At 35.9% G+C, this 11,161-nt stretch overlaps 1 protein-coding gene across 1 annotated transcript in view; it reads left to right on the top strand.

Moving 5' to 3' along the window:
* The first annotated feature begins 310 nt into the window (after nucleotides 1-310).
* pinx1 (PIN2/TERF1 interacting, telomerase inhibitor 1) overlaps nucleotides 311-11,161 on the top strand; it is a 27,937-nt gene continuing 17,086 nt past the window's right edge. Inside the window, exons 1-5 of the mRNA XM_015371748.1 lie at nucleotides 311-362; nucleotides 1,100-1,209; nucleotides 3,510-3,602; nucleotides 3,720-3,801; nucleotides 4,680-4,769. Of these exons, the coding sequence (XP_015227234.1) occupies nucleotides 344-362; nucleotides 1,100-1,209; nucleotides 3,510-3,602; nucleotides 3,720-3,801; nucleotides 4,680-4,769 (394 nt within the window). The 5' untranslated portion in view covers nucleotides 311-343. The remainder of the gene's footprint in view (nucleotides 363-1,099; nucleotides 1,210-3,509; nucleotides 3,603-3,719; nucleotides 3,802-4,679; nucleotides 4,770-11,161) is intronic.

The following is an 11,161-nucleotide window of genomic DNA, read 5'->3' on the forward strand; positions in this document are numbered from 1 at the left end:
ACAATTATAGAAGAATCTGATTTTATTCATTTAAAATGGTAAAAAAAAAAAAGTTTTGGGGGGTTTTATAATATTACGCCTCATAACATAGTTCTTACAATTACTCGTAGTATCAGTAATGTACTTATTGACAAAGGGTGGTGCATAATGTTTGTGCCTATATGCTAATGATGACAATTTGTTCCAAATAAAATAGGCATTTTTATTATCATTACTATTATTATAATAATTATGGTTATTATTATTAGTGGGGGAAAACATATAGACGGAGCGAAAAATGACTACATTGTGTTCAGGCGTTTTGTGGAACCCTTCCTTTGCGTCATCTGTTCAAGGACCCAGGATGTCAATGCTTGCAGAGCGTGCGTATATTTTGTTTACAATTTTCTTTTACTTATTTATGTTTTCTTTTATTCCCTCCAACTCTCTACATATTGTTTCCAGAAGCCCAATTACTTTTATTAAAATTATTGCAGAAAAATGTACTGCTTAATGTCTTTTTTTTGTTGGTAGGACCCCAGTTAGCATTAGCATGTTATAGTCGTTGATTTAAACACGTGCTGCTGTACTCAACTCGCAGTTTGGTAACTTTTGTCAAATAGTTTACTGAACTCCAGCTTTTTTCTTGTTAATAAGGAAGTCAAATTATCAACATGATTTAAATATTCCATTAAGATTTCTCGGCCAGTTTACCACAACTGCTATTTTATGTTGTTAGTAACAGTTAAGGCAGCCATTAAAGATATATCAGTCCAATCCCTCGTAAAAACAAAGATAACACAAAATCAGACCGTTTGAAGATCACAAACTGTTTCAGTAAACAGTTCGTCACCGCTAAACACCCAGCTGGCATCCTTCAGCAAACCTGAAACCCTATAAATAATATTAAGGACTCTTTGAGTGTAATGTTTTAGGAAACATTTCTGCAATTGTCACAGGACATTCATTCGGTACAGCTATGATCTTGTGACATGTGATGCATCATAACAGTATTAAGTATTAAACTTTAGCCTTATCTGAAACAGCTCTTTCTCCTCTTTCATGGGAGCTCTTGTTAGCCGACTGTTATGTAATCAAATTCCTGCTGTTTCCTGTTCAGCACGCAGGAAACAGAAGTGGTCTGTGGACCCAAGAAACAGCACCTGGAGCAACGATGACAACAAATTTGGCCAGAAAATGCTGGAGCGAATGGGCTGGTCAAAGGGCAAAGTGAGCATGGTTTCTTTCTCTTTTTTTTTTGCCAAAATTTATGTTAAAGGTCATAAATGTCCATTAAAAATTTGCAAGTCGTATTTAAGGAAATGAATTAGAAATAAATAGGGTTTGGAAACCTATAATCATCTGCATGAAGAAAGCAGGAAACCTCAGCTACGTAACATGGCTAGCACCAGTTCAAAGGAAGACTAGAAACAGGATTATCTTGAAAAGATTAAGTAAAAAAAGATGCCTAAAGCAGATGGAGTTTGAGGCTGTACAGTTTGCACAGACAAAATTAAGTTTGACTCTGTGTTTTATGTATTAATTTGCTTCTTCTTTGGATCGGTAGGAGGAAAAATATTCCATTTTCACATTTAAACCACAATTTTGTATTCCTCTTAATAGATAATAGAAGAGATTGTAAAACAAGCCATGCAAGCTCAAACCATACAACACCCTCCACTATATTTTACACTACAAAATGATCTAGAAATAAGTAAAAAGTTCCTAAATCAATTGTATTTACCCTTAATTTTAGTAGGTAAATGGGATGATTTGCCAATGTAATGAGTATTTTTACTCTCAGAATAGGATAATTAGATAATATGCACTTTTAATAAGACAAGGCAGTTGCTTTTTCTTATTTTAAATGTAAATTGTCTTGTTCCATTGGCAAATTGTCTCACTTTCCTTTTCAATTCAAGACCAAATGCATTTATTTTAAGGAAAAATAAAAATGGCTTTTTTAAATTTCAATTTTTTTGCAGTGTACAGATGAGTTTGGATATTTGGACAATGAGCACGTTCTGTCTTTATAGACGCATTTTATTTAAACCTTTGACAAGCTATTGCCTTTCACTCTGTGAAACGTTGTTTTAAAACTTTTTAAACATTTCCGTGTGGATTTCAGCAAATGTCAACCAGGCTGAATGTTACTTTAAGAAAGACACTTTGGATCTTCTTGCCCTGAGGTCTTCATGAGTATTCAATTTTTTCCCTTTAGAGATAATTAAGGAACTGTTACTGTTGGCTTAACAACCTGTTTGTGTCATTAGCTTCCAATAGTTTGAGGGATTGCTAGTTCATTAATATTGTCAACGGCTACGTTCACACTGCAGGCCTTAGTGTTCAATTCCAGTTTTTTGTGAAATCTGATTTCTTTTACGATGCCTTTCAGATTTCCAAGTATAGGCAACTTGTATGTGACCTCCTGTCTGAACTGCATTCATATAGTTTTAAGTGTTCGGCATGCATAGTAGAGGATGCAATGACGTCACAAGCTAGCGTGCTCTTTGTTTACGGAAGTAAACATGGATGGTAGTGCTGGAGCGCATCTATCGATCTTTCTCAGCGTTAAAAACTTAATCTTTTCAAGATGGTTAAACATAAATACTGCTTTCCACATTATTGTCCACCATGGTGGTTGTTTTTCTTCCTGTTTCTGTGTAGCACGATGCAGAATAGTGACCTTTGTTGAGTATTAATGACGTTCAGGTCGGATGGATGCGACCTTGCTGTTAAGATACAGGTCTCATTTGAACAGATCAGATTCGTATCTGATTCAGGACCACATAGCCAACTGGTCTGGGTTGCATTGGAAAAAATCGTATCCGTGTTGTTCAGACTGCCATAAAAAGATCAGGTCCAGGTCGCATATGGGCAAAAAAATTGGATTTGTGTCACTTCAGGCTGCAGCGTGGTAGCCTTTGATCACTCATAACTTTGCACCGTACCAGCAAATCTCAATAACTACTACTTTGATAGAGGTGATCACTCTTGCTGTTAAAAAGTTTATTTCCGCTCTTCAAAAAGTCTCCTCTGTTTGTTACCTTTCCTTCAAAATGCTGGGCTACTGTATAAAACCTTGAACTTAATGCTATTCCTGACATTTTGAATTGAGAAAGCTTACTGGGTGGGAAGCAAAATGTCTTCAAACTTGGAAACAAAGTCCAGTGAATTGTTTTTAATTTTCATTTTTGGAATTCCCTTCAAAATCATTTTGTGTCTTTTAACAGAAACCCAGCTTCTCATATTTCATGTTTTTTTTTATACATAGAGACCTTTTGAAACCTTACATATTAGAACATGTATGTTTTGTGGTCATACAACAAAAATTCTTATGTATTAACATAAATCAATTGATTTTGCCGTTTTGTCTGTTTAGCCTGACAATTTTCACCTTATAGTTTCATAATGAAGTTAAATTGTTGTTACAAAGCTTGCATTATAAATAATGTGTAGCTATTAAGAAATGACCCAACTTTGTTCAAAGGGAACACGTTTAGGTATTCTGTTTTTGTTGTAATTTTCAGGGACTGGGGAGGAGCGAGCAAGGATCCACAGACCACATCAAAGTAAAAGTTAAAAATAATAACTATGGGCTCGGAGCAAATGCAACTCATGAGGTCAGTTTTTTGATTGAAAAAATTGAATTTGGGATCAAATTTTCTTATGAGAGTATGCTGTTTTTGTTTGAAATTAATTAAAGGCATAGCATCAGTTGATTTATTATCTTTTTGCAGGACAAATGGATTGCCCACCAGGATGAATTCAATGAACTTCTAGCTAACCTGAATGACCACCATGGTCAAAACAACAGTAATGGTAGGTACAAGAAGCATAGGTAAAACTTTTTAGCCTTTTGCAGCTACATATGTGAAAATACAATACTACTGATTCAGAGTATGCCTTATGTTTAGCCTCTTATATAAAGATGTAGATATATTAAAGTATTAACATTCTATGTTTTAAATGTCTTTATACATTTCTCACAGTCTGTCTTGAATAAAATGTTTAAGGTTAGCCAATCATTTATTGCTGAAACCCTCAAAGTTGGGATATTCTTCCTACGCTAATAGCTGCTCATTTGTTTCCTTCAGAAATAGGCTAATGGCAGCCATCAATGCTAAATGCATCAGTTTCATCAGATCACAGAACAAGGCACCGAAACAGAGATCTTTGTGTTAGAAATGACTCATTTGTTAAATATGGAAGTTATCAAGAGTTTAATCATCCACACTTCACTGTGGATGATGAAACTCTTGCAGCTTCAGCCATCACCCTCACAAGCTCTTCTTTTGTTCTGGACTTCATATCCACATTTTTCCAGCATAATGACTCAATATTCTTGCATCTAGCAATTTTTTTAGTAATCCCTTTTTACCTTATTTGATCTTATTTAATGTCACACACTAGATTAGTTTATACAGTGTGCATAATATCTGGTGTCAGCTGTATTTTTGTTGCCTTTAAAACAGCAGAGGGAGCTACAGTGCAACATTTAGTAAAGCACCATCATTTAAATGATTACTTTTCATGCATGATGCAGACATTACGACTATTTAATAAATCACTCAAATATGAAATAACTCAAGATTGTTTCTAATGCATTTTGTAGTAGTTTGATGTGTGCAACATACTAAAGTAAAATGTATTATTGAGTAAACAGACCATAATTTTGTGTTGTGATATCTTATCTGTAGAAGTTCCTCCAGAAGAGATCAAAGGTTTTAGCCTGGAAGAGAAATCAAAGACTTCTAAAAAGAGGGTTCATTACACGAAATTCACTAAAGGTGAGTATAGTGTTTTCTAACTTTAAACACTTCTCACTGCAAGTGCAGTACAGCAAACTGCAGAGAGTTTCATATTCATAACTAGTAGATGATTTCGTATTGAGGTTGAGCTGGTACTGCTGCTTTCATGGTGTTCTGCCAGAGTTCTCCCTAGTTTGTACACTTGACTTCTTATTAGGACTTTTTCTGTCGTCTCAGACCACAGACCCTGATCAGAGTCCTGTCAGTATCTGCTGGGTCAGTTGACCCAGTGAGCGCTTTGGGAGGTTATTTATAGGCTTCCAGCTCCTTTCATTACCCTTTACATGTCAGGAAGTTAAGATTTGCTGGTCAAGGCCGGCACACTGATAGGCGCATAGAACATTACGTTTTCTGGGCTACTGGATGCTGATGTCGAAACTCACCACATTTTACTGCTTAGTAGCTGTTTACTGATTGGTTAGTAGGATTTTAGATGAATTTACTTGGTAAACAATTAAATAGTATCCAATATATAGTTTGCACTGGATTTTCATCACACTGATTTCAGATCTGGATTCAGATCTGGCTCATTACACTTGACAAAACAAATATCTCCTCTTTTTCTTCACCTGGAAGAACCTTTAAAACTTTGCGTCATTCAAAAGCAACTTCCTGTTTCCTGTTTGGGGCATCTGGTATCTGCATTAACACCCCCAGCAGAAACAACACCACCTTTGACCCATTAGATGAGCCTGCCTGATAGCACTTTGCTTCAGTTTCTCGTCCAAACTATCAACTTGTTTTTATGTTCCTAATTTGGAACAAGTCAGGAAACAAGATCTACTCCAGGGCAGCATTCAGGTATCAAGTTATGACTTTGTGGGTTGCTTAATATGCTTCAATTTCTGAAATTTATATTCCACTACTTTTTTCTGTAATCTGAACCAAATTTTAGTTACGTAAGCAATTTAGAAATGCATCATTTTCTAATATTACACTCGGTCAGTACATATGTTTGTGTCTATATGTTTTTCCAACTACCTGAAAAGTTTGTCCTGCCAGTTTATTAAATTATATATTATCTCAATCATTTTATTTAAACTACTTGAAATACATCAATAGTTTATCTTCAGCTACATTAAAGTTCAATTATGGGAACTGAAACATATTTACATTTTAATTATTGACTGTATTGTGTAGAAGACGAGTTTAGTGGGCACTGAGGCTTTACATATTGGACAGCTTCTAAGATTTTTCATTATTTAAAATAAACTTTATGGTCCTTTTTTTATGATTGTCTTTAGACAAGTACAGAGGGAAAGACAAACTTTGTAGGACATTTATTGTAACTTTAGGCCAAACAGGCATCAATAGGCTCAGTGAAGGTAATTCAGAACTGTGCAATATATCAAATTACAAATACCGGTATTGCTGTGTAGAGTTAAAAATTGCAGAAAATTGCCTCACTGCAACACTTGATGGCCTATTATAAACTTGCCTAAATAGTAAGACTACTTTTACAAATACGTGTGAAAAATGGGTTTCAGTGAAAACTAGTGTGGTGCTAGGATGCCACCTATGCAATTATCCGCACACATCAAATGTTGCTTGGGTCCGGTCACTAACCAGTTTTGCTGGTATTCTTCTGCACCGTTGGTCTGGAATTTTTTAGGCTCGCACAGCAGTTTCCCACCAACGCTTAAGGGGGAGCCCATTCGAGAACAACAATGCAGCATCATCAAGATATCATGGTCACAGAGATGGATCTAGAGTTGCTAGACATCAAAGAGGAACAGGCTCTGTTAATGGAGTTGGCAAAAAGACCGATTAACCTTTTGTCGTAGTTGTCCATTGTAGTTGTTCCTCGGTTTTTGAAAATGCTACGCCCCGGCACCAAATCGAGAAGGACGACCACACAGATGGTCGGAAAGGCATAACAAGGACCAATCACAGCTGCTTTTTGTCTGCGTACTTCCTCTTAAGGTCTGTGCGCATTTGCGACCGTCCTACATGTAGTCAGGATTTGGGTGCGCAACGACGGTTGCAGATCATGCAGGGGGCGTGGTCATGCACAGAGACATATTTGACTGTTGCAGAGGCTATGCTTCAGAAGCATAAATTGGCCTTTAGTCCTGAGCTGCAGTTTCTTGATATTCCACAATCCACTTTTAGTCCTGTTGTAACAAAGTGGAAGCAAATGGCAATGTCAGCAACTTGGCCACAAAACGGTTGGCCAGGTGGAGATAGCGTATGCTGCTTGGAGAGTCCCAATACTAAACTAAAATAAGACCTTTTAGGGCTGAAACAATTAATTGTGTTTAATAAAAAACAAACAAACCTAAAAAAACTAATTTGGTTATCAAATTAAGTGAGGTTACTTGCTCATATGTCGGTTGCTGAAAGGATAAGCTTCTCAGAGTGGTTTGTATGAGTATAAACATTTTGCATTTGAGGTGAAAAATGTAAACACACTTATTTAGAACACATGTAGTGCCAAAGTTTAATTTCACATTGTTGAAATTCTGTTAAAAAAAAAAAAAAAAGAAGAAAATTCTATCAGCGCTATTAAGCTCCTTTTAATGTACAAAGCTTTCTTTAATATATCCCTAACTTGTTCAGAAAGCTTTAGAAGAAGAATCAAAGGCTAAACCAAACAAAGACGTCAGTGCAAGGATGCTCAAGCTTGCAGAGAATGGAGGGGGCATTGTGGTGATGGAGAAAGAAAGCAGGAGAGAGGGTTTATTTTAATCAAAATTATCGTTCTAGTTTAACTAATTATATTGCATATGCATATATACCCAAGACTATATTATAAATTAAACTGAAATCATGTTATTTCAGATTTTCTAATTGGATGTAATTTATTGAAGGCCAAATTATGTCATCCATTACATTATTGCACCTTCTTTTACAGTAAAATAGTCCAAAATCCACATTTATCGATATAAAAATCACTTGTTGAGAATCAGTAGTACAGTAGAAAAGCAGGGATTGTGGGGTGTGAGATTCTTATGATGATCTTGAGTTGATTTATTTTAGGATATTTAAAGAAAAGAATAATGTAGAACCAAATAAATTTTTTATAAAAAAAACTTCCCTTTTTTTAAGATCTTAGACAGACTCAAATTTTATTTAAAAATAGCTGTTAATTTTATAGAGTCACGCTTATCTTAGCTGGTTAATTGGTGTTTCTATCCGCTCAGGTCAGCAGCGTGCTTTAGACGGCTTTACAGACATACCGCTCATAGCCCTCTGGACGTTTAAATAGGTGTGACAGATGACTCTCCTTTTGTTTTATTACCATCACTGCCAGGTTTTTTTTTTTTTTTTTTTGTAACTGGAAACATTTCCTAACAACTAAGATTGGCTTTCTCAGAAAAAAAGAGTTGCATTTATTCAGCTAGCAGTGTGTAGCAACAAGTGTTGCAATGGAAGTACCTCCACCTTTCTCTGTAATTTCATTAAAGGTAGTTTTTTTTAAAGTATGTGGTTTAACAGGAGTTTTAGTGATTCTTAAAAACTCTTTGCTAAAGATGGCAGAAAAATCACAGTGCTTTACATGAGCGAGAATTTTCTTTCAGTATAAACAGTTATTTAGCCTATTAGGGAAATGTTTGAAAGGTTAGTTGCTGTTAATAGAAGGTCAATCAGTATCATTTAGATTAGATATACATTTTAGGAAACATTTTCTATCTCTCAGCTTCAGAGTTTTGTATTCGACGAGTTTTATGTAGTCTGAAAAGTACAATGCATCTAGGACTGAAGCTGTATTAGTGATAAAGGAAGTTTGAATTACAGGATGGATGTCCTTTTTCCATTTTTGCTTGGACTGAACATTGCTATTAATTTATTTTTATGATATCTTGACATCTTGTATTAGAAGAATATTTTTGGCCTTTTAATTTTTCTTGTGATAAAACTTAGCAGATAAAAAGAAATTGCGGGACATATTTTTTTTACAATGTCATTTATCCATTTAAATTATTTTGCTGCCGTTACTATGATTCAACCCTTATTTGCAACCTTATACTCTTTTATCCTGTCTCTGGTTAGAGTAGCATCAATCGTTGCCTAGCAACAAACAATCCCACTTTAGATGGAACATTTCTGCGTTTACTTAGTGTATTTCATATTGCAAACTTTACATTTTATCACACGTCAACAGAACAGTGTTTGTTTTTGATATAATTAAAAGCACACATCTACTCTCCTCTTAAGGCAGTAGCTCAGAGCCACAGTAAAAAGAATAAATCTGTGACTTTCTTTTTAAAAGGAGATGTACTGCTTTTGTTATTATAAATCTTTATCATGCCATTAGAAATTCTTAACCACCAAATCAGAGCTACATGCAATGTGTAATCCGCCGCGCCTCTTTGCATGCTTCCACTGACTTGTCCAATGCCTACTCCCCTTTCTGTGAGGTTGTTGCCAAGAAAAGGCTTGCTAATAGATTTACTGTTGTTAAGCTTGTTATATGAGCGGCTGGAAAGGTCAGGTGATACTCTGAGGGTTCTAAAGTGGATGTGAGAAAGAAAGGTCAACCTGTTCAGGCGCTGATTCTTTTAATTCACGTTGCATCATGTTATGCATTAGTTTCTAACTTTCAACTGTTAACTTTAGTCAAAATATTGTGGCGCAGGTAGCTCTTGCCTTTAAGATATGTACCTCTCTCTCCCAGTGGAGGCCTTCTGTTTACTGTCCTGCTTTTTTTTTCTTCTATTGATATCCTGTTTATGCTGGTTCTCTTGTTGCCAGCACAGAGGATTGATGGGCTGTGTTTGAGGAGAAATGCACCAAAATCTCCACTGCTGGGTCCTGTAGCATAAACCAGTAACCCAGTTTTAATTGTTGCCTCCATCTATCTCTTGTCAGGACAGCCGGGTGGTTGATGCAGAATTTAACTACAGTTCTCCAACCCCGTCTCTCTGTGTGGTGGCTTCATAGGCAATTCAGCCACTAACAGGTTTTAATAGATCTTGAACAGCCAGAAAATGCACAAAAGCTAATGAAATTCTTCTTTTTGATTTATAGATTTAATCTTAACAATTCTACTTGCTAACATCACTTTAAAAGCCTATTTATATACATATAAATGCTGCCACAATGTAAGGAAAATGAATTTGTGGGTATAACCATATTAAGAGTATGCAGGTTAGACCCTTGACAAACTTGCCAGGTTCTTTTGTTGAAGACAGTATAGTGGTGTGGTCCAGCACTATTTATAAAAAAAAAAAAAAAAAAAGAAAACTTAAAAAACAGGACTCTTCAGGTGGTGACAATCCCACACAGCAACTCCCAGGGACTAAAATCTGTCCACTAAGATATGAATACTTGTCTACTGTTAGTAGTTTATTAGAAACTGCTTCCAGGTGGCCTACCTACTATTCTGACCTCAGCCATGCGAAAGCGCATTTGGTTGGTTCTTCAAAGGCTCAAGAGTATGATGCAATCTCAAATCAATGTCTGATCAGGTTGATGACCAGGCGCTGTTGAGACCCCTGTTAATTAAATAAGTTGTTAAATTACCAGTATGTGGTGTTTCTTCAAACTGTAATCATGCTGTCTACAAATAAACACAATTAAATTACAATCAGGTTCTGAATATGCTGTTGGCAGACAGAATTTTCGGTTTTTTAAGGGCCACACCCACATAAGTTAAGTGTTTTTTTTTTTTTTTTTTTTTTTTTTTATTGTTTAGACGGCATAAACAGACTTTTCCAAAGGTCAAAGAAATCTTTCCAAGAAGCCTTCTTACAACAAAGTATTTATTTTACACAAATTTCCCTTTATACAGGTTACAACATGACTAACCTACACAAGAGCTGTGTTAAAAATGTTACAATGTTTACCTTAGACTTATCACTTAGTCATTTAATCTGAGGTTTGCGTGTCTGTCACTGTCATGAACTCAGTGAGTTCTGAATCTTGTTTTACTTGTTATGTGATCTGACCATTTTTACCTTTTTAAAATCATAACACATTCCATGGACATTGGGACTTCTTTTTTCTGTACAGGGAGATAAACTTTAACACATGACCCAAGCCTAGAAGGTGACAAACGCCATATACCCTCCATCGCACTTGTTTTAGCTTTAGGTATACTTTCTTGATTTTGTTTTTTTTGTTTGTTTTTAAACCTTTAGACATGCCCTGTGCTGCTACTTTCAAAGTCAAAAGCAGGGGAGATAGGGTCCTAAAAGCAATAAATAACCAAATGTTATCAGAGTCCCGCTGAAGGAAAAGGATGCAGCTGTTTGAACAGGACCCAGTCTCGAGACAGACGACTGCATGCTTCAGGAGCCTTTGAGGCCCAGTCTTGAGAATGGGACTCCGGAGACATGGCGGACCTTGTCGTCAGTTTATTTTTCTTTGCTGTTTTATCCCTGCAGCACGAAGTTGTCTACTCACAACTCCTATTTTTTTTTTTTTTT

This window comes from Cyprinodon variegatus, unplaced genomic scaffold (assembly GCF_000732505.1).
Source record: "Cyprinodon variegatus isolate N-32 unplaced genomic scaffold, C_variegatus-1.0 Scaffold4, whole genome shotgun sequence".
In the NCBI taxonomy this organism is placed as follows: Eukaryota; Metazoa; Chordata; class Actinopteri; order Cyprinodontiformes; family Cyprinodontidae; genus Cyprinodon; species Cyprinodon variegatus.